This window comes from Brassica napus, chromosome C9, assembly GCF_020379485.1.
Source record: "Brassica napus cultivar Da-Ae chromosome C9, Da-Ae, whole genome shotgun sequence".
NCBI lineage: Eukaryota > Viridiplantae > Streptophyta > Magnoliopsida > Brassicales > Brassicaceae > Brassica > Brassica napus.
The window spans coordinates 83,119-105,322 of record NC_063452.1 but is presented as its reverse complement, the minus strand read 5'-3'; the positions used below and the strand labels follow the sequence as shown (position 1 = coordinate 105,322).

The 22,204-nt window shown below is 35.3% G+C and overlaps 4 protein-coding genes across 5 annotated transcripts; 2 read left to right on the top strand and 2 right to left on the bottom strand.

Annotated features, from left to right (window-relative positions):
• The first annotated feature begins 117 nt into the window (after window positions 1–117).
• LOC125593342 lies at window positions 118–1,418 on the top strand. The gene is made up of 2 exons (XM_048769851.1): window positions 118–177; window positions 459–1,418. The coding sequence occupies exons 1-2, from the start codon at window positions 118–120 to the stop codon at window positions 1,416–1,418; spliced, it is 1,020 nt and encodes a 339-aa protein (XP_048625808.1).
• Window positions 1,419–5,311: 3,893 nt separating this feature from the next.
• LOC106365511 (endoglucanase 17) lies at window positions 5,312–8,137 on the top strand. Its single transcript, XM_013804928.3, has 6 exons — window positions 5,312–5,683; window positions 6,092–6,499; window positions 6,584–6,676; window positions 6,823–6,984; window positions 7,061–7,172; window positions 7,439–8,137. The coding sequence occupies exons 1-6, from the start codon at window positions 5,399–5,401 to the stop codon at window positions 7,933–7,935; spliced, it is 1,557 nt and encodes a 518-aa protein (XP_013660382.2). The 5' UTR covers window positions 5,312–5,398; the 3' UTR covers window positions 7,936–8,137.
• Window positions 8,138–9,649: 1,512 nt separating this feature from the next.
• LOC106365510 (sucrose synthase 3) lies at window positions 9,650–14,014 on the bottom strand. The gene is made up of 12 exons (XM_013804927.3): window positions 13,669–14,014; window positions 13,436–13,571; window positions 13,012–13,359; window positions 12,330–12,665; window positions 12,159–12,254; window positions 11,914–12,087; window positions 11,729–11,845; window positions 11,484–11,650; window positions 11,177–11,401; window positions 10,516–11,082; window positions 10,042–10,180; window positions 9,650–9,937 (listed from the first exon to the last, which is right to left on the bottom strand). Exons 1-12 carry the CDS (start codon window positions 13,764–13,766, stop codon window positions 9,905–9,907), a joined length of 2,436 nt encoding a protein of 811 aa, XP_013660381.2. The 5' UTR covers window positions 13,767–14,014; the 3' UTR covers window positions 9,650–9,904.
• An 897-nt stretch (window positions 14,015–14,911) lies between these two features.
• LOC106362473 (putative GTP diphosphokinase RSH1, chloroplastic) lies at window positions 14,912–21,499 on the bottom strand. 2 transcript variants are annotated; one of them, XM_048769487.1, is made up of 24 exons: window positions 21,240–21,499; window positions 19,880–20,070; window positions 19,591–19,770; window positions 19,436–19,501; window positions 19,226–19,318; window positions 19,012–19,143; window positions 18,788–18,889; window positions 18,633–18,710; window positions 18,466–18,537; window positions 18,185–18,292; window positions 17,941–18,038; window positions 17,796–17,856; window positions 17,618–17,683; window positions 17,482–17,538; window positions 17,298–17,399; window positions 17,038–17,196; window positions 16,784–16,915; window positions 16,620–16,706; window positions 16,466–16,537; window positions 16,234–16,320; window positions 15,707–16,154; window positions 15,573–15,634; window positions 15,421–15,489; window positions 14,912–15,333 (listed from the first exon to the last, which is right to left on the bottom strand). In XM_048769487.1, the coding sequence occupies exons 1-24, from the start codon at window positions 21,262–21,264 to the stop codon at window positions 15,229–15,231; spliced, it is 2,652 nt and encodes an 883-aa protein (XP_048625444.1). In that variant the 5' UTR covers window positions 21,265–21,499; the 3' UTR covers window positions 14,912–15,228. The 2 variants fall into 2 exon arrangements, with proteins under 2 accessions (XP_048625444.1, XP_048625445.1); XM_048769488.1 differs by having other exon boundaries at window positions 17,618–17,680.
• Window positions 21,500–22,204: the final 705 nt, after the last annotated feature.

The window sequence follows — 22,204 nt, the reverse complement described above, 5'->3', positions numbered from 1 at the left end:
CCAATATATGAAACTTAGTTTTGAGATAAAAGTTATAGCCTTTACCATCTGTTTTCTTGGTTGTTCATCAATAATGGATAAACTTTTACAGAGAAGCAGGAAAAGGAGAATAAGAACATGAATCCAAAGTTATTTTTGCTCTTTATAGATAACGTGTTTTGTTCTGGGGGTCATGAGGCATGTGGAATCATCACAGGAGCGCACATGATAAGTACGACATTCCCATCATCTCCATTATTATTATTCAATGCTACTCTTCATACCTATATAGATATAGCTAATTATACATGTACATATAGATATATAGGGTATCAATCTTGCTAAAATATGTAACCAACATTATCCATATATGGTTTATTAATTACTCGAAGAGTAGAGGGGAGTTAGTGCTCGATTAGTATCCAGTTAGAAAATGTGCCATGAGCTACCCGTGATTGTTTTTCTTTTTTTCTCAACAGTCCCGTCCGCAAATACCATGTTGCAGCATCCACTTATCTTCTCAGTCTTTTTGGGCCATCGAACCTGTTCAAGCGGACTTCTGGGCATGGAAGAGATTGCTTAAGCTCAGAATTCTAGCTATTAGATTCTGCAAATCTGTGCTAGGAAATGGACGAACAACTAGTTTCTGGTTTGACGCTTGGACGCCATTGGGCCAACTGATCACTTACTTGGGGCCTCTCGGTCCAAGGGCTTTAAGAGTCAGAAAGGAGGCAGTGGTAGCGGATGTTGCTAGAGACTCAGCGTGGTCTTTACCTCACCCCCGATCTCAACAGGAATTTGATATACACTCTCATCTCACTACTATAGCTCTTCCTCTATCTCATGATATTGTTGATGAATACGAATGGATTGTTGATGACTCTCCTTCAAATGTTTTCAGTGCCTCTACCACATGGGAAGCCCTGAGACCAAAGCAGGAGATTCAAGACTGGCATGACGTGGTCTGGTTCAAAGGATCAATACCGAAGCATGCCTTTACAATGTGGACAGCTAACTATGACAGGTTGCCAACAAAGGCCCGGCTTTCTACGTGGGGTCTCCCGATCTCACCCCTTTGCTCCTTCTGTTCAAGAGAACCAGAAACGAGGGAGCACTTGTTTTTGACATGCGAATACAGTCTCGAAGTCTGGAGCTACGTCTTCAGCAGATGCCATCCTCCTACCTCTCCACTCACGGACTGGGCAGAGCTACTCTCTTGGATCCGAGCCCCTAGCTCTAAGAGACTATCTCTGCTTAGGAAATTAACAACTCAAACTGTGGTGTTTCAGTTGTGGAAACAGCGAAATAACTTGATCCATAACAAGATCTCTCTCCCGGCGACCGCGGTCTTCAGGAGCATTGACAAAGAGCTGAGAAATGTTATCTCTGCTAGAAGGGAGTATAAGAGATTCAAAGATCTTATGGCAATGTGGCTTTGATAAGCCCTTAGTTTCTAGTTAAAATGTTGACCCATCTTGTTTTTCTTTTTTTTTGCCAAGATGGTTCAGAACCAAGATAATACTTTTTGTAGAATCTATTTTCATATATGATATTTACAGTTTAGCAAAAAAAAAAAAATACCATGTTGCATGCGTTTGACACCAATTACAGATATTATATTATGATGTGATAGCATTTTGTTGATTTTTTTTATTTTTATTTTAGCTTATTGTTATCTCTGTTTATGCTAAACAAAAGTATAATTTCAAAATAATTATATGCATATATTTTTGGCAAAATGATATGCATATATTTAATGTTTTAATTAGTTGTAAATTTTTATTGAAATTTTAAAAGTATGTGGTTTGCCTTGTTACATCATTATTACATAATCCTTCTATTTTTATTTATAATTTTGTTGGTTAAATACTACCGAAGATACTTTATTTTATATATTTTCTATAAAAATATTATTTTGTCTTTAACCTAAAGTTTCTATCATATTTTAGGAAAAGTAAAAGGAGTGGAGGAAAATCCATTAGATTAGATAGGAAGAAATGGAACTTATTTATTAAAAAATCGCTAATGATAAATCATGTTTCAAATTCTATTTATAAGTTTTAATTAAATCTTATTTGCTTAGTTAACTTTTACATTTAAAAAAACTAATATTATAAAACAATAAAACTTCTAAAATGACTTATATATTAAAACAGTGGAATGTTACTAATGTCGATTATCATTCACAACACATAATTTAACAATATAGGATCAGAGACTGTTAACATGAAACGCAAAAAAAACAATTTTTTTGTCTGTTTGTGGTCTGAGGTCTTCATACAAAAAAACTGAACACAAAACTACAAAAATCTGGACTTGAAAATCAACATAAATGTGTAAAAGTACTACTAATCTATGAACCAATCACTACCACTAAGAATATGTTCAACTGAAAAAGAAAAGATGCTACATTAGATTGATTTGATCAGTTTTGTCTTTCATCACGTTTGTTTTATAATCAAGTAAAAACGACAAATGTTTGAGACGCAACAAAATCTAAAAACAGTTTTAACTTTGTGATCCTTGTAAGATCTAAAAATAATAGTTTTGAAATTAGTGAAAATATAAAGGATTGTCTCGATAAAGTAAATCACACTGTTCATCTGCAATGTAATTTGGGCCCTCGACGTTTATTTTAATTTTCCGTAAATTAAGTGATTGGCTTGTTGATAAGTTATGACAATCATTACTCTATCGCATTTACTTGTACAGCATCATTCAAATAATTGTAACCTTTTTAGCATAAAACATAACAATATGCAATAGCACTCCCATATGTTACGGACTCCTCTTAAAGAGAAACCACTAATAATGCCTAATAATTGTTTATAATGGCCAGAGCTTATTGTTCATCATAGATTCGTATGGAAAAAGCTTGTCACATGCACACATGTATGTGGAATGATTACAAAGTCACGTTGAAAATCCATCATCATTATCGAACAATCTACTAAAAGTATGTTCACGAGATTGTCTAGGCAACTGTTAACTGTTTAAAGCTAAGTTAAAAAAAAACGGTTAACTGTTTAAGAGTAGGCAACGGTTTGATGTAAATTTGATCGTTATAAGAGAATGCAGAAATAAACGAAAGTAATTGGCACGTCGATGTATGTGGCTTATCCTTTATTCGTGACAGATAAATCCAGCTTAATAGCGTTTGAAGGTGAAGTTTACTATAAAAAGTGATCGTTTGTGTCATGTATCTACAATTTCATTATACGAGAAATCAAAAGGATTACAATTTTTAAATCACTATAATCTTTTATAAACCTTTGAACACCTAAAAATATTTATTTAGAGCATTTTCAACAATGACACCAAATTTGGTGTGGAAATTACACTAAATTTAGTATTTTGGTGTCAAAACCTTTTGGTCATCTCCAACGATGACACTAAATTTAATATCAAAAATAATATTATACTAGGTATTTTGCCCGCGATGCGGGCTTAAACATTTTCATAATTTTTGAAAAGTTCTTTGTACACTATATTTATTATACTAAAATAAATCTTCAAATAACTTAGTATTATATTTTTAATTATATAATTGAAAAATATTATTTGATTAATATTTAATTATATAATGTATGTTTTAACTTTTTACTAAAATACCTTTTCAGATACAATAAAAAAAAATATATATATATATATAGAAATTATCTTTTTTAATTATATTTTTAGATTTTGGATAATTCAATATTCTATTTTTAATTATATAATTAAGAATTTTATTTGATAAGTATTTAGTTATATAATTCATGTTTTAACTTTTTACTAAAATACTTTTTCAGATAACAATACAATATATACATAAATTATCTCTTTTAAAAATTATATTTTCAGATTTTGGATAATTCTAACTATTATTAATAATTCAATATTCTATTTTTAATTATGTAAGTAAGAATTTTATTTGATTAGTATTTAGTTATATTATTCATGTTTTTAAATTTTTACTAAAAGACCTTTAGATAACAATACAATATATACAGAAATTAACTCTTTTTAAAATTATATTTTCAGATGTTGGATAATTCTTACTATTATTAATTTTATTCAATTATATAATTAAATCAATTAAAATTTCGTTTTTATTTTTTAATTTAGTTATACATTTTATTCATTAAGGATATAAACGATATTAACCACTCTAACTTTTAACGTGAGAGCACGATTCCAAAAATTTACTTCGCAAATAATAGTATAGATATGATTTGATATTTTTAGTTTCAAGTTTCAACACGAAATTTCACGTGACCAAATCCAAGCGATTGTTTATTAAATTACATGAACATAATATATTCTGATTCGAAACCATAATGTTAATTAACTCTCGGGTCTACAATAACTAAACTAATTTACATAGTAACCCCTAATTGAAACCTGTAACTATCTATAGTAACAAGTTATAAGAGATTCAAAGCATATTAATAATGGTATAATTATTTATTTGGTAATATGATAACTATATTTATTTATGTAATAAAAAAGTTATATAACGGTGATATTTCAGCAAATAATGATGTACCCATTTTGTTAAACATAATCCCAAACCACAGAGTCCAAAAGTTATATTGTGAGTAGCCACACTTTAGAAATTTGTCCCCTGAAATTTATCTAGTAAAACAATTTAAACTGTTTCATATAATAACTTAAAGTAACAATTAAATCAGCCACAGAAAAAGTAGTAAATTAAATTGAACAATAATTAAACTATTTCCATTATATTGTTGTTCAAAATTCAAATGGTTATGCGCTCATTATATTGGTCAAAGTCTTCTGATATCGATTTCCATTTAGACTCATCAGTCTGAAACTATGATTGAACTACTGTAAACAAATTTGAATGATAAAATCTCGAATATTAATAAAAAGAATGATATTTTGGAATAAATAAAAGTTAGATCGGTTTGTCTTTTACAAAATTCAGAAGCACCGAATCTTATCTAAATATCAGATACGTAATCAAGTACATGCAAGAATAGAATCAGACACACAAGTAAAATGAATCTTTAGTCATAACTTAGATTTGCGAATGGGCTTCCCCATCTCCCACCGAGTCCAAACAAGCAGCAGGAGTACGGACAATGAGTTATTACTGAATATTATCAAAAAAAAACCCCTCTAGTTTTCATTTATTCCGATTTTGTCCCAAACTATCCAACTAGTCATTTCTCTCTTTTTTCTGACAAAGCAAATTTTTATTTACCATATATGTTGATAAAAAAAGAGCAGTCAAGAACATTTTTTACCATGCCACAGAGACAGTGAGAGAAGAGAGGAGAGAGAGTGAGAGACACACAAACCTTTCTCCCCCTATAAAAGAACAGAGCTACTTCCTCTGTTTCCCACAAAGCAGCTTCTGCTACCTGTCTAGCTCATTGGTTAGTTAACTGAAGCTCTGCTCTCTCAGAGAGAAATGGCTCTCCTTTTCTTTTCTTCTTCCTCCTTTGACTTCAGAGTCTTCATTGTCCTCTCTTTCTTCATCGTTCTCTGCAATGGCTCCTCCTACTCTTCTTCTTCTCCTTCCTCTTCTCTTCTCAGCACTCACCACCATCGTCACCACATCGCCAAGCACAACTACAAAGACGCTCTCACCAAATCCATCCTCTTCTTCGAAGGCCAAAGGTCTGGGAAGCTTCCTCACAACCAGAGAATGACTTGGAGAAGAGACTCTGGCCTCTCTGATGGCTCTGCTCTTCATGTAAACTTTCCTCAACTCTCTTTTCAATTTTACAAGTTTTATTGTTCTGTTTAATGGAAATTATGAACTGGGTTTGCTTATTTACTGAGAGTTTTCATCAATGTGGGTTAAACTATGTACCAATATCATCAAAAGATTCAACCTTTTTTATTCATGGGTTTACTTTTGACAGAAACAGAGTAAAAGTCAGTTTTTTTTTTCAAAAACAGAGTATGAAGTTAGTTTCTTGGATAGAAAAAGAGTAAAAGTTGATCTTTTTACAAAAACATAGTAAGAGTAAAAGTTGATTTTCTTACAAAAACATAGTAAATTAAAAGTTGTTTTTTTTTACAAAAACAGAGTATTAAGTTAGTTTTCTACAGAAACAGAGTATAAAGTTAGTTTTTTTAATCTTTGTTTGGTTGTTAGGTGGACTTGGTTGGAGGATACTATGATGCAGGAGACAACATCAAGTTCGGTTTCCCAATGGCGTTCACAACAACAATGCTCTCATGGAGTGTAATTGAGTTCGGTGGTCTCATGAAATCTGAACTACCAAACGCTAAAGCAGCCATTCGCTGGGCAACAGACTATCTCCTCAAAGCCACTGCACGTCCTGACACCATTTACGTCCAAGTTGGTGATGCGAACAAAGACCATTCTTGTTGGGAAAGACCAGAAGACATGGATACACAGAGAAGTGTGTTTAAAGTAGACAAGAACACTCCTGGTTCTGATGTCGCTGCCGAAACAGCCGCCGCTCTCGCCGCAGCTGCTATCGTTTTCAAGAAGTCTGATCCTTCTTACTCCAAGATCCTCCTTAAACGAGCCGTTAGAGTAAGTACAAAAAAAAACTTGTGAAAACCAAACTTTTTCAGACAAAAGTTGTTTAACAAGAAACTTGATTGGTCTTGTTGTTAGGTTTTTGCATTTGCTGACAAATACAGAGGAACCTATAGTGCAGGATTGAAGCCAGAAGTTTGTCCATTTTATTGCTCTTACTCTGGTTATCAGGTAAATGGGATTCTCCACACATAATAAATAAATTAAATTGTAAAAAATAAAATAATGATTTTTAGGAAAAAATAAAGAAATTAAAGAATGTTTTTTTTTTTTACTAAAGGCTGATTCAAGAATGTTTTTTGGTTCTTGATTTGCAGGATGAGTTGTTGTGGGGAGCTGCTTGGTTACAAAAAGCTACAAAGAATGTAAAATATTTGAACTACATAAAGATGAATGGACAAGTCCTTGGAGCTGCTGAGTATGACAACACTTTTGGTTGGGACAACAAGCATGCTGGAGCCAGAATCCTTCTTACAAAGGTAGAAATTTTCTTTACAAAATAATTATGTTAGATAAAAAAAAGTCTATAACTAAGTTTGATTTTTTGTTGTGAAGGCGTTTCTAGTTCAGAAAATGAAGACACTGAGTGAATACAAAGGTCATGCTGATAATTTCATCTGCTCTGTTATTCCTGGTGCTCCTTTCTCTTCTTCTCAGTACACACCGGGTACCAACATTTTTACCCCTTCATCTTCCTTTAGTTTAGGGATTTAATCTCCAGTAAAGAACGTTATTTATCCCTTATTTCATGGTAATTATTTCGTGATGTTATACTTTCCGGAAACCATGTAATTTTTTTATGTATTTACTTTATGCTGATTTCTTTTCCATTTTAGGGTGATATTCTTTTGATAAATATGTTATTTATTTGCTAAATAAGAGGAAATATAATACTGGTGCAATACTAAACATTTTTGTACATATATTATGCAGGTGGATTATTATTTAAAATGTCAGATGCTAACATGCAATACGTGACGTCTACATCGTTCTTGCTCTTGACCTACGCCAAATACTTAACCTCCGCAAGAACTGTCGTCCACTGCGGTGGCTCAGTCTACACTCCTGGCCGCCTCCGCTCAATCGCCAAAAAGCAGGTGGATTATCTACTTGGAGACAACCCATTGGGGATGTCTTACATGGTTGGTTACGGTCCGAAATTCCCACGGAGAATCCACCACCGTGGCTCCTCCTTACCTTGCGTTGCAAGCCACCCGGCCAAGATTCAGTGTCACGAAGGCTTCTCCATCTTGAACTCTCAATCTCCAAACCCTAATATCCTCGTCGGTGCAGTGGTTGGTGGTCCTGACCAGCACGATCGCTTCCCAGACGAACGGACTGACTACGAGCAGTCTGAGCCAGCTACTTACATCAATGCACCACTCGTTGGAGCTCTTGCCTACTTCGCTCATTCCTATGGTCAACTCTAGTTGTAACCTTTGGATTCAATCTAGTAATGAGTGTTTAGTTAAGGAAAAAAAATAAACGTCAAGGAAGTTATCTATGTTTTTTATGTTTGGTCGAAAATCTGATCACAAGAGGACATTGGTCCAAGGGATGGCTTTATTCGGTTCGTTATATTACGTCAAGTGTAATCTTATCGTGGTTATTAATGTTATCGTCTTTTAAATTTCTTTTAAATTATTCTATCCATGTTTTTTGTATGTTTGTGTGATAATTTTACTATATCCAGCTGTTTTGAGCCATAACATGGCGATTGTGATTTCTTGATTGGCTCCCAACTTCTTGGAGTGTTGGGAAATATAGAGAAATTATAAAACAAATACAACAATTTTGGAACGTAATATTAGTAGAATTAGCGTGAAGTTATATACAGTTAAATGATTGCATTAGTGGAATATGTAGTCTTTTGTGTGTTTATGTGGGAATAATGTCTTAAAGCAGAACAAAAACGTAAGAGAACTTACATAAAAACGAGCGAAATTATGCTTTAGCGTGGAGGGAACATCATAAAGATTTAACAAGAATCTAATTTAACAGCTCAAGTGGAACTTCGAGTTCCGGGATTCATTGGTTTTATTAAACAATCTCACATAGTTTTTTTGTTTTTTTTTGCTAAAATTTACAATCTCACATTTGAGAGACCAATATCCTAAAAATAAAAGTTTTAACGAGAATACTTTTTAGTCTAGTGATCGGACAAAGATTTTAGTTTTCACATTCATCATAAGTTGAAAGATTGATGTAATAGATTTTTTAAAATTTAAAAATGATTTTTTAAATTTTAACAATGGATTTGCGTCAGTAATTATTTAAGTAAAACATAACTAAATGATAATTTTAATATGAAAATGAAATAATATATTTATATTAAAATAAAAAGTTGAAAAATAAAGAATTGGAATAGTAAAATAAATTTTCAAACCCTTGAATAGTACTTTTATTGAAAATGTAAGCAAGTATTTTTGTTTTTTTAAATACTAAACGAGAGAAAAGAATGATGATTGATGTTTATTGCATTGGGAGAACAATTTTCCACGGCACGAGAAGCGAGTAATTGACCAGAGAGAGAAGTGTACTTTCTCATTGGTCAATTAAAGCTGCTTTTGTCATCTCTTCTCTTCTGTCAGGTTTACTCTAGAGTATCTATAGTACTCACGCATCAGTTGTGTATCTCGATATTTATCAATAAATGTGACAGTTTAATTTAAAATATATTGAGGAACCCATACTGTTCTGTTTGTTTTTAAATTTTAATATCCAGTCAAATCTTTAGCAGCCCATTTTTATATGCACCAAATCCTCTTTGGCTTATGAGAATGTTGTAATTTAAAGATTTTTTTTGTTTTTGTTAGTTCATCAATTTCATAATAAGTTTTGATTTTAGAGTTTTGGTTTCCGCTAGAAACTACTGTAATATTTTTAAAGGAAAGTTATCAAATAAGTTTGTATTGATAAACAGTTCAATCTCTCTTAGAAAAATATGGATCATCAATAATATTTAAACTCATTTCATTTTAGAATATAGGTGAATTATAGACTAATGTAAACTTCTGTATTTATAGAAAAAATGTTTAAATAGTTTGATCAACCAACCAGTTTTGTTTCTAGAGAGAAAAAATCGATCATCTAGAACGTCAGTGTTTGAAATCGATCTGGTTTATTCTATTTTGAGACGACATAGATGTGAAATGAAAATATTCTCGAGAAGACTTTTTATTGTAAGCTACAAACTTCACGTGACTTTCAACATGTCAGTAACACATGACCAAACACAACACACAAAAGTACCATGAAACACAACACAAGCAAGTTCGTAATAACTCCATTCCACCAAAGTCATCATCCTTTCTTACAAACACAACATTTATTCATCTTTTTATTCTTCTTTTTTACACCAACTAACTACTTCTTTCATTCAACGCAGAACTGGATCAATCATTCATCGTCGCTTAAAGGTACAGTTTTCACCTGAAAAAAACAAAACAACAAATCATAAGTCTGTAACGAGCTAAGATCAATGAGAGCTTATTATACTGAAGAAGAATGAATCAAAGAGTTTGTGAAAATGTGACCAAGTCGCGGAACTTGAGAATGTAGAACATCTCAAGGTATCTTCTAGTCTCACGACGCTCCAGCTTCGATACGTATTTCCAGAAACCATACACACCAGCTAGTGTCATTAGCCTCTCAGAGTATATCTTCCATGTGTACCTACACCCATACCATATTGACTTCAAAAACTTTTGGATCAACATACAATAATCCTAAACGTTATTACATGACGTGGTTATTAGACTAAATAAAAAGCTATAAATGATTACTTTATACTTTTAAAAATTAATGAACATCAAACTAAATATAAACGGAAATATTTTTTTCATTTTTAAAAGTTATTATTTCTGCTCGTAGTGCAGGAGACCCTCTAGTATTTTTAATATAAAAAGGGAAAATTATATTCATAATGAAAATAAAAGGTTGAAAAAATAAATAATTGAAATAGTAAAAATAACTTTTGTATCAAAAATAATCCTAAACGTTTTTTTTACCTTTCATATATCCTCTGCAGTCCAGAATCTGATACTTTGTTCCAATGGTTAGGATCTTCCTTACAGCGTTGAAAGAACTCAGCCATAATGTTACCAGCTTGCTCAGGATGGTACGGATCAATATGGAAACCAGACACCCCATGCTCTATAATCTCAGCAGGCCCACCGTGCAGAGTGGCGAAAGTAGGAAGCCCACAAGTCATTGCTTCCACCACCGTAAGCCCAAAGGCCTCGTAGAACGCAGGCTGAGCGAAAGCACCTTTTGTATCCGCAATGTAACGGTAAAGCTCGCCGTTTCGAGCTCGGTTAGTCTGAGCCGTTATCCAACGAAACTGTCCTTCAAGCTTGTAGTTTTTTATAAGGCCATGCATCTTCTCAATCTCTGAGATCTCTTCTCTGTCTTTGGACTTGTTCACGTCAATGTTACCAGCTATTACGACTAGGTTCACCAGCTCCCTCAGCTTTGTGTTCTTACCGTACATCTCAACTAAACCCGAGATGTTCTTCACTTTGTCTAGCCTCGCCATAGAGAAGAGTAATGGCTTCGACCTATCGCTCAATGTACCACTGAAATAACACAAACATGAGATTATTCTTTCAAAAAAATAATGTCAATAATACTGTTTTTTTTTTTAATTTTTATTTTTTCAATATTACTTACACATGCTCATCAGTTTGCTCAGGGCTATAGAGCATTTCTTCAATGGAACCATGTAAAGCTGTGAGTCTCTTTTCACTTTCGGTAAAAGGGAAGTAAATGGTCATGTCTGCTCCAGGTGAGACTATGTTGAACTTTGGATCAAACACATCGATGCCGTGAACTACTCTGTATAGCCCCGGGAGCGTAAAAGCTCCATGGCTTTCGTATTGACCGACCGTGTTCTTCCTGAACAAAACACCAATTAAATGAGAACTAGCACATAAGAAAAAAAAAAAACAGTTCTAGATATTAAGTAGTGATCACTTACGTTCCTGCGATCTCTTGGTAAGTGCTTGTGATGATGAAGTCTGCGTTGTTCATGGCGATTAGATCAGCAGTGAACTGGCAAGAGAAGTGGTACTTGTTGTCGAAGTCTTTCCAGTAAATGTCTGAGTCCGGATACTTTGTTTTCTCCAGAGCATGTGCAATAGTACACTGTTGATGTCATAAACAATATCAAGAGTCCATATCTGTGATGCTTCTTAAAGGTTAAAAAAATAAAATAAAACTTACTTGTGTAACACCCATTTTATGTGCCATTAACGATGCAACAAGGTTTCCATCGCTATAGTTACCGATGATAAAGTCAGGAACTCCTCGTAGTTCGCCGACGATCTCGCTTGCTGCATCCTGATCTCTTAAAGAGAATGTATCAGTGAACTCTTACATAAGAAAAAAAAAACCTCAAGAAAGCGAACCTGAGCATAGTTTTCTAGGTAAGGCCACACGTCGAATCTTGAAATCCATTTGCGAAGGATCCCTTTATCAGACCTAAAAGGAACTCGGAGGATGTGTGTATGCTCAGTTCCGCTTACTCTCTCTAACCTCTGGTTGCATGTAGTTCCTTTCGCGTCTGGTATTAGTCTTGTTACCTTGGGAGGCAAGGAAGAAAAGCTGTAGTCTACCTTGAGAGATAAGTTATTATCAAACAATCAAAACTTACAATGAGAATCCTAGGTGTTATGTCCAGTCCTTGTCTCTTTATCCTCAACAGCATTTCAGTCTCAAGGGCTCGAACTTGGTCTAGAATGTAAACAACCTGAAAAAACATCAAAAAATCTTTAAAAGACTAATCGAAATCCGAAAAAGACAAGGGTTTTTGGGAGATAGATACTTGTCCACCAGTGTCCGGCAAGCCTAGGACATTTGCTTGTCCGAAATATCCATGTGGAGATAAGATGACAACGTTGAAAACCATTGGCACCATCCCAAGAAACTTCTCCAAGGAGGAAGGATCAGGAGCTTGAAGAATATCGGAGAGAAGATACATCATCTCGAGCACTCGTCCCGCGGTGTCTCCCCATCCTTTCTCAAACCCCATTCCTTGAATCGAATACTCGAATTCAGGGAATGGAGTTTCTTCTGGGAGCTTAGAGATGTGATCTTCTGCTTTACTAAGTTGGCTTTGAAGCCTGTATATGCTTTGAATCCGATCATTCAACATCAATGGCTACACACACAGAAATAAACATCATAAGTAAACAGATTATTTGGAGCTGGTTAATGAATTATTGATTTATTTTATATTTATATAAAATATATTTTTTTGGGTTTAATCATAGAATTATTTTGATGAATTATCAAAAGTACGTATACAAAACAAAAGAAATTAGATAAATTTGTAGATTTGAATTAACATTATTACTCAATTTAACCGATTTAAATTTAAATTATTTAGATCGATTTAAATCGATTAAGAATGTTTAAACTGATTTAATCGGTTTAACCGATTTTTTAGAACCATGCTCATAGCGAGCAGACAAGGAACAAGAAAGCTTTATAGGAGTTAAACTTACATGACCTTTGTACTTATGAACCCTTAGGAAGTCAAGCAGAGGCTCCAAGCAATCTTTATTACGGAACATAACAGAAGACAAGTGACGGTTCAGAAACTGAACTCCATTCCCAATGGAAGACGACCTCGAAGGACGCGGCACGTTTGCGTTGAAAGGCTCGAAATCAAGCTCAAGGCAAAAAGGGTCGCTGCTGCTAGCTCCATCAACGAGTTCTTCTTTGAAACAAAGATACTCGGAGACAGTTAACTGTTCAACGCTTAGCTCGTAGACATTGACACGAACGTATTCCCAAACACCTTGTCTTGGTCTAACGGCTAAGGCAACGAACGGTGGTATCACTATGGCTTCCTATAAAATAGACACACAAAACTATAATTATACCCAGAAAGGAAAGAGTGATAAAAGTGGAAACTTTCAATCTCACCATTGCGGATTTGAGGATTTCGCCGAAAGGACCATCGGAGAGACTCTTCTTCCTTGCGTCGTCGTCTCCGATGATGGATTCGAGTTCGTCGATTAAGTTGTGCGGCTGAAGAATCCCTTTTCCCTGATCAACGTACCTTTCACACCAAACAAACAATTCAATTCTCAGGTAAAAGAATAAAATTTTCCCGGAAAAAAAAAGGAAAAACTTTGCCGGAAAGGATCAGGCTTTACCTGGAGAGAAGAGCGACGAGTTCGTTGCGGTGAGCGGAGAGCGTGTCCTGCACGCGGTCTCTCATGCTTAGAATCCTAGTGAGTTTAGGGTTTGACATGATGAATTGCTTCTGGCTTTGAATGATCGAATCAGCAACGAAGGCTATTACAAAAGGAAAGAGCTTTGAGTGATTCTAGAGAGAGAAGAGGAAGAAGACGTGTTTGATCTGCTCTGTTTCTGATCGAAGTGACGTGTTTGTGTAAGGGAGAAAGCATGTGATTGTGTGATAATGTAATGTTGTATATTTGTAAGTAGGTGTATATATACTTTACAATTTTTTAGGAATAGTAAACCAGTGGTGGATGGAGGCTCCGGCTTGCGAGTGTTGTTGCTCTGTTTTGAAAGCGGTTTTATCGAGTAGTATAGTAGAAATTACAGAGGAGGAAGACAAGTGGTGTTCTGTTTTCGCGCCACGTTGTTTCTAGAAATGTTTTGTTTTTTCCTGCTTTCTTTGAAAACTAATATCAGTGACCGCTCAAATTATTACTTCCCAGCGGTTTATACATTTTGGGCTTAACTGATCCTTGTTGGGCCTATGTGGTAATATGGGAATTGCGTATATACCCCTGTTCAAAAACGTGGCAGCCGTTGTTCGAAAGTTGACCTCAGCGAATATATAGTTAGGTGTTGATCCGCGTAAGATTGTCTAATTCTCATGTTGACCGTTTAATTTCCGCCTAATTTTTTTTTGTCGTTCGTGTAAAATTAAAACACAGTTGATTATTTTTTACTCATTATTAACAGATTTTATGTAATTATTCATTACTAAATAATTACAGTTAGCTATCAAACCCGAAACAAATACATAATTACTTCATTTAGGGATTTTTTGCACTAACCACACCATAATCTAAATGTTCGACGAATCAAAAAAAAAATGTTTAAAATTATATATAAAAAATTATATAGTTATGTCTAAGAACATGTATCATCATATTTAAAATTAACTAACTATATTATAAATATATTAAATTATACTTAAAACTAGACTCCGCATAATCTTTGATTTTTTGGTAATTTAATAGGTCCGGAGTTGCCACCCGACTAGTGCCTAGCGTAGTTCCGAACAGAGATATATACATATGCTGTATCAATTTGAAAGTGGAAACAGATGCGTAGGAAGTTCTTAAGAATGTTTTCCATGTATCCTATCACGACTCTTCATCTAACTTTTATTGACCTTCTGAATATATCTATAAACCGTTTTGTGAAATACATCCCATCTTTCTCTTATGTGCAAGTATGTATAAGGTTTTACAAGAGTATCTACATATTACATTTGTATGTTCATCTCACTCTCTGGTCTCTATATACAATGACTTAAGATTTATTGGACACAAAAACATCTAAAAAGAATTTGACTCTTTTTAAGTTTGTTTTTTCTTTTCAAAACAAAATGATATGTTTCAAGAATATTATAAGAGCTCTCTCTACCTCTACTTCGAGCAACCAGACCCTTGCTTATCTTTTCCAGAGAACATGACAAAACTTCATGGCCAAGAACATGACCCCTTTGGCTTTTAACACTCAAGAACTTGAGCATTATCTGCTGATCTTGGCCAGCTGCAACCACTGGACCACCCCAACACACCCGAGATTAGATCCACCTTTGCGCAAACGCTAACCTGAGAGGTATAGATACATAGTGACACTGGTTAGGTTTACTGATCCAAACTAAAAGAGAGTTTAGAACATTGGGACATATATATTACCAAACTTTCAGTGTTTGCTTCTATTTGAAACAACATTACTGCTAATCCTCTTCCTCTGTCAATCTCAGCCTGCAAAAAAAAACATGACACTATCATGAGTCGTTAGAAACTATAAAGTTTCAGAAGTAAGGTTTTACAGTTGAAGCACGCACCACGCAAGAACATACTGTGATGCCTTCAGCTGCAAGGACTGTTGTAACCTCTGCGATTATGCCTGCAAAATATATAAACAAAACAAGTTTGATTTGTCTATAAGATAAAGAGAGATGGTTGTGGATTAACATACCTTTACGAGCCATGGATACAACACATAACCACTCGATGGAGTGACCTTCCAGATGATGCCATGAGTCGATCTTACTGGCTCGCCAGCTGTCTAAACCGGGCAGCACTTCTTTATAAGCAGGGATGTTAGCAGGAAAAATCTTGGCAATTCCATCCCCAGGTGAGAAGAACTCTGGATTCTCCAGACTCGCGTTTTTGATGGCTTTGTTGTGTTTCCCATTCACCTTTGGGACCCAAACGCTGCCGTTTTGAGACTCCGGTGTTGCGTTTCTGCTTTTGTCTTGTGACTGGAACTGCTTAACATTAACGAGAATTTTCTCCCACCACTGTAAGCTCTTTCTTGAATCTTCCGTGAGGTCTTCCACGTCACTGTCAGAGTCCGCCACAAAGTCATTGACTCGATCCTGGGTTATTTCTGCAGCACATTGCGCAGCTTGCTCCCTTAGAAACTGGATAAAGTTGAGAGGTATCATCAATTAGTAAAGGGTGAGCCAATTAGTTTAACTTAAGAAAATAAAAATAACATACCCTCATAATCTTGTGTCTTGCACTCCTTGTTTTGGCGTGTTGCAACCACTGTTTATGTCTCTGGAAAGCAGATTTGCTTGAGAGGGCCTGTGATGTGACGATAATACAAAAACATGAGAGCTCACAGAACCTAGGTATTATTAGAGCATGGCAAAGGCAATCAAAATTTCCCTAAGCAGGACAAAATGATAAGAAGAAAATGGCAAACATGCAAGAGAGAAAAGTTACACACGTTGTAGGTGAGTATCTCTACGACCTCGGCATTCTCAAGAACGTGCGTTGGGGAAACAAGATTACCATTCACCTACAGTTTCAAGCAGTTGTTGCCCGTCTTGAAAGATGATAAATAGAGAATTCAAAGATAATATCATGAAAGTGGAAAATACCTTTGCTGCAACCATCTTGTTTCCGATCTCCGTGTGAATCAGATAAGCGTAGTCAACAACGGTGGCCCCTTTAGGAAGGTTCTTTATCTGCAAGTAAAATACCAAAGCATCTAAGCAAAGACTTGAAAAATTTTAGATGAACGTTCCAGAGGCTTAGTCTTTACCTCTCCTTTAGGTGTGAATACAAACACACGACTACCTAAAAGATCCCTCGTAATAGTATCCACAAATTCTCTAGAGCTCATGTTACCCACAAACTCCTCTTGCCATTCCCTAATTGCATTTAGCCACCCGATCTGGAAAAAGAAACTGTCATAACTAACATCATACTGTGAAAGGCAAAAAATAAAGATATATCACCGCCTACTTCTAGAACGTTTCTCTGCATTTTTACTTGTGAGTATAGTAAGAAAAGTACCCTGAGTGCAAAATCTGTATTGTTGAGGCAACCTGTCTTCCCCCTTGACTTTCTACCTAAAGGAATAGGATTTTCAGCTAACTCAGCAGAAAGAGCCCTGCCATTGTAGTAAACAGCTATTCCCCTTTCAGCTATCAAGTCCATCTCCTCGGTTCTGATCTGCAGAGAGAAATGTAGTTTTAAAAAACAGAAACCAAACTCAAATCTACTCGTATGTAGCGTTTTCCTAAGAACTGTGGTCAATTAATATCATGTAATACCTGAATCTCCAGCCGAAACATACTCTCATACAAGAACGGAATCACAGTAGTATGGAGGCTCTGGTAGCCATTAGGCTTTGGTGTCGCAATGTAATCTTTCATCTGTAACATAAAAGGAAAGACATATGCTCAGATGTAATGTAGTGAAAATAAATCCTGAAAGAACAAAAGATCAAATAGATACAGTTCGGGGAATAGGTTTCCAGATCTCATGAACTAGCCCAAGAACATGATAGCATATCTGCATTGATGAAAGAGTGAGAAAGTTAAGAGACCAGAAAGAATTGGACCAAAAGATACCCTTTTCGTTGTGGCTTCACCTGTTGTGGACTGCACAGAGGCCCAACCCCCGCAGAAGGTTTTGGCTTTACAACAATCCGTAACTGCTAAAATAAACAAATATAGAGAAGCAATGTTAACAATCAGATTAGGCTGGCAGCCGGAAGTTTTGTATTTGAGAATTTTGATACAGCTTGGAGATGAGTGTACAACACAAACCTGAGCAATCTGGTTGTAATCATCAATTGATCCTTTTGATTTGAGTGCAGCTTTGTATATGCTGCATATAAAAATAAGAGACTTCAGATACAGGAGAAAAGGCTATGTTACAGAGTAAAACGAAGAAGTCACTTATTGGATTCACCTGTAAGTTTCCTTGCAGACAGATCGAACATCAGTGTTCACAGTAACAAGGTCCAAAAACTGATCATCTTCAATCTTTTTCACCAAAATTCTGTTTGCCTAAGATACACATTAGGACTATGTGAATACAGATGAATTAAATAAACGACCAAATGAATTTGCAGGTCATCCTTCTCTAATTTATTTCCCTTTATAATCAACGTTTTGGCAATATAAGTTAAGAGCCTATAATAAGTTGAAGTTACCTCAGCGAGTTCTTTCTCATGCTCTTTGTAGAGGTTAGCGATCCTGCTTGTGACTTTCTCGTAATCCTCGGCACTTACGTACATGAAAGATAGATTTTCCAGTTCAGACTGCAAGATTAGCACCACAAACTTAGAACGCCCAGGACACAACAGCTCAGATAATTAGGTTTCATACAGACACTAAAAACACATTTCAACTGACGTGTCCAGAAAAACTATGCTACCTCGTGGAATAATATTGTATTAAGAATAATAGCAAACAAAATTGTAAAGGGTTATACCTTTATTGAATACATTCCAAGCAATTTCGCTAAAGGAGCAAAGACCTGCAAAGTCTCCGCTGCAATGCTGGACTGAACAAAATTCAAAAAAATCATTAGTTATGACACATGAAACATAGAGCTGAGAGCGGTATGGATAACACATTTCAAGTACTTGACGGAATCACCTGCTTATGGGGAGGCATGTGGCAGAGAGTTCGCATATTATGCAACCGGTCAGCAAGCTTGACAATGATAACGCGGACCTGGAACGAAGCCGTTAGGTTTTGCTTATGAATAATACAACCACACCAACTGAAACACAATCATATAAAATTGGAACCTCGTCTGTCATCGCCAGAAACATCTGCCGCAAATCATCTGCTTTAACGTCTTGTATCGATTCAGTATCGGTTTTACACTTCAACTTTCCCAGTTTTGACACCTGATACAGAAATTTCAATTTTATAAATAGATAGAATTTCATGTCAAAGGAAAGCGATAATTCTCTGTCTATAAGGTTAGAAGATAGGAAAAAGATATTGCAGCAAACACAAATATGCAGACCTTAGTCTCCCCTTCTACTATGTGACGTACAGTTGCACCAAACTCTGCTTCTATCTTTTCGAAAGTAACAAAATTTGTATCCTCGACCGTGTCATGAAGTAATCCAGCAACAATAGACTCCCAATCCAATTCCTAAACAAGAACAAAAATAACTTATCAAGCTTTCCAACTTATCCTCAAGCTAACAACATTCATAATTTATCATGCAACTCACAAGTTCCCCAAGGATACGAGCAACTGCAACTGGATGTATAATGAATGGTTCGCCACTACGTCTCTTTTGACCATCATGTGCCTCAAACGCTAACTGCATAAATCTTTCTTACTGAATCAAGAAACGAATACCGGAAAACTGAAATATACGCCAATATAGGATATAGGTGAAAGAGGCCTATTAAATATAAAGAAACTTATATCATCATACCTTGAGGCCCTTCTGAACAAACTCTAATTCTTTACAGGATAAGTAAGATATCGCTGGGAAAAGATCCTACAGAGATAACCCACCCATCAAAATGATTAGATACTGTGGGAGTAAGTGCCATTAAATTGACGAGAATAGGCCATAGGGTCTACTACCTCCCATAATGTTTCGATGGTAACATCGTCGGAAGCACCAGAAGATTCAGATGATAAGCAATACAGTTCACATCTTCTATGACCACCACAAGATGATCTGGAGCTCAAGATTTTTCTCACATTTACAAAGTGAGTAACCTCAGAGAAACCTACTTCATATTCATAACTCTGCCAAGCGCACTACATTATGCAAAGGAGTGAGCGTAAGGAACTTCAAGATGAGATGGCAAAAACATCAAAGCCAACTCAACACCTAGCTACATAAGCAAAAAGAACAAAGGATACTTACAGATTTTACTCTACTCTTTCTTCCACTTCTGCCACATAGATACAAAGAACACACAGCCGGATGAGCAGTGCTAGCTAGAAACCCAGTTAACGATCTAGGAGCTTTCCAAGCACAGGAGAGAGCATTGCAATCACTTCTTACATTCCCGTCTCCTTTCGTTAGATTGCATATGTTCACACATTCCACAGACACTGCAATGTAGCCACACAAAACCATTAAAAATTGACCAAAAAGGGAAAAAAAAACGGATGCATGGATTCAAAGCAATTAATTTCAGATAAAAAGTAGGTTAAACTGTGGTCCTCAACAAGAAAGGTAGGATGTGTTTAGTTGGCACATAAAAATTTACTCAAAAAAGCACTAGTCTACAACCTAACCGTTCTAAATCCAACTTTCCTACGTTTTTCAGTGAACCACCAAGTGGATTCTCTCTTTCTGCCTCGCATACACATACACAGAACACTAGAAAACTCCATAACAGGTGAGTACACGATGGCAAGAACGAGAACTAAACTAGTTTCAAAATACATTCCCGTCTCCTTTATTTAGATTACATATATTCACACATTCCACAGACACTGCAATGAACCCCCAACAAAACAATAAAACATTGCCCAAAAAGGAAAAAAAGTAGATGCATAGATTCAAGGCAATTAATTTTCAGAGAAAAAGTAGGTTCCTTAGCCAGTAATAGAAAAATGTGGTCCTCCACAAGAAGGGTATGCACATGAAAGCTTACTCAAAGAAGCACTAGTCTACAACCTAAACGTTCAAAACCCAACTTTCCTACGTTTGTTAAGTGACCTTCCCAAGTGGATTCTCTCTTTCTACCTCGCACAGAACACACAGGTGAGTGAGTACACGATGGCAAGAACGAGAACTAAATTTTTGTGGTACTTGATTGATCCCACTCATTCCCAGGAGATTTTCACAGCTATTAGTCCAGAAGGTCCTAATACAAAACTGTGGTCCTCCCCAAGAAGCACTAATCGCTCCCAACAAACACTAGAAAAGTATCTATCACCCAAAGTGGATTCTCTCTTTCTCCCTCAGCAACACATAAACACAGCGCTAGTAAACTCCATAACAAGAGTGTGAAACTAAACTAGCTTTCAAAATGTTATGGCGACAATATAGTCGTAAAAAGGCTCGTCCTTTCTCCATTTCTCTCGTGAATACATACACGATAGCAAGAAGGAGAACTAAACTAGCTTCCCTGCAACACAGTCGTTTAAAGTCTCGTTCTTTCTCACTACAACAGCCTAATAAGCTAAGTCGCTAGTCTCAGTACACACAATTGCGCGTGGATTCAATTGGAGATAAGAACATATCAATCGTCCTAAGCAAAGGAAGCACGCACCGGACATGGAAGAAGCAGAAGCCATTGCTAATGAGGCAAATCAATCGCAGTGAATCGATCCACCATTTGATCTGAAGAGTAATTCCGAAATGGGTAGAGACGGCGATTGGGAACTCTGACGGAGAAGAGGGGCGAGCGAAATTTCGAAAGTATTGGAGATTTTTGAAAGGATAGAATATAGAGAGAAGAGAGAGAGAAGCGCACAGTGATGTGAGGAAGAAGAAGAGGAGAGAGAGAGATATAATCAGCTCTTTGGGTAAGTCCTGACCACACAAATGCCCTCCGCAGAGAAAATTGCAAAGATATTTTTCCCCCTTTGTGGTAAATGTTAAACAATTATATATGTCCCGTTTGTGTTAATATACTTTTTGAAATCAATATTTTAGGATTTCGGAATTAATATGAAAACTAATTTTTGATCCGCTCGTCCGCGCGAATTCTTCATAATCATATGTTTTTAACTTTTGAAAATTTAATTAATTTAATTGTTTGTATTCATTAAGTTATAGATTCATAGGTTTTTAGGTTGACATTGGTGTATCTTGTTTAATGTGATTAGATTTCATTTATAAACTATGAGATTGTGTTTTTCTTTTATTATATTTTTATTCAGTTTATTTGGTAAATTAAACAGTAAAATATTAAATTTTTAAGTATATTGTGGTTTTTAAAATTATATTATAAATATTTTGTTTTAAAATTGAATATAAAGTTCAAAATTTTTATTGAGATTTTTAAAACAAATACATTATGTAGACAAACCAAAACAATAATAGAACCGAGTTACCAAAAAACATACAAAATAAGAAGAATGTAAAAAAAAATAAGGATAGATTTGAAAACTTTTATTTAGCAAACCTAATTAATGTTATTAAATTGGGCCATTTTAATGAAAAAGTCAGTACATTATAATGAAATTTTTCCAATAATTCAAACTCATATGTTTATATTTGATAAATCTATTT

Excerpts from the sequence above, each read along its gene's own strand:
- LOC125593342 (XM_048769851.1), top strand. The coding sequence starts at position 118 with ATGAATCCAAAGTTATTTTTGCTCTTTATAGATAACGTGTTTTGTTCT. Across the intron at positions 178-458 it reads TTTGTTCTGGGGGTCATGAG|TCCCGTCCGCAAATACCATG; the intron begins GCATGTGGAATC and ends TTTTCTCAACAG.
- LOC106365511 (XM_013804928.3), top strand. The coding sequence starts at position 5,399 with ATGGCTCTCCTTTTCTTTTCTTCTTCCTCCTTTGACTTCAGAGTCTTC. Across the intron at positions 5,684-6,091 it reads CTGATGGCTCTGCTCTTCAT|GTGGACTTGGTTGGAGGATA; the intron begins GTAAACTTTCCT and ends TTTGGTTGTTAG. Across the intron at positions 6,985-7,060 it reads CCAGAATCCTTCTTACAAAG|GCGTTTCTAGTTCAGAAAAT; the intron begins GTAGAAATTTTC and ends TTTGTTGTGAAG.
- LOC106365510 (XM_013804927.3), bottom strand. The coding sequence starts at position 13,766 with ATGTCAAACCCTAAACTCACTAGGATTCTAAGCATGAGAGACCGCGTG. Across the intron at positions 12,088-12,158 it reads TAACACCTAGGATTCTCATT|GTAACAAGACTAATACCAGA; the intron begins GTAAGTTTTGAT and ends TTGCCTCCCAAG. Across the intron at positions 11,083-11,176 it reads GAGCAAACTGATGAGCATGT|TGGTACATTGAGCGATAGGT; the intron begins GTAAGTAATATT and ends GTGTTATTTCAG.
- LOC106362473 (XM_048769487.1), bottom strand. The coding sequence starts at position 21,264 with ATGGCTTCTGCTTCTTCCATGTCCG. Across the intron at positions 19,319-19,435 it reads TTGTTCAGAAGGGCCTCAAG|TTAGCGTTTGAGGCACATGA; the intron begins GTATGATGATAT and ends AGATTTATGCAG. Across the intron at positions 16,321-16,465 it reads TAGAGATACTCACCTACAAC|GCCCTCTCAAGCAAATCTGC; the intron begins GTGTGTAACTTT and ends GTCACATCACAG.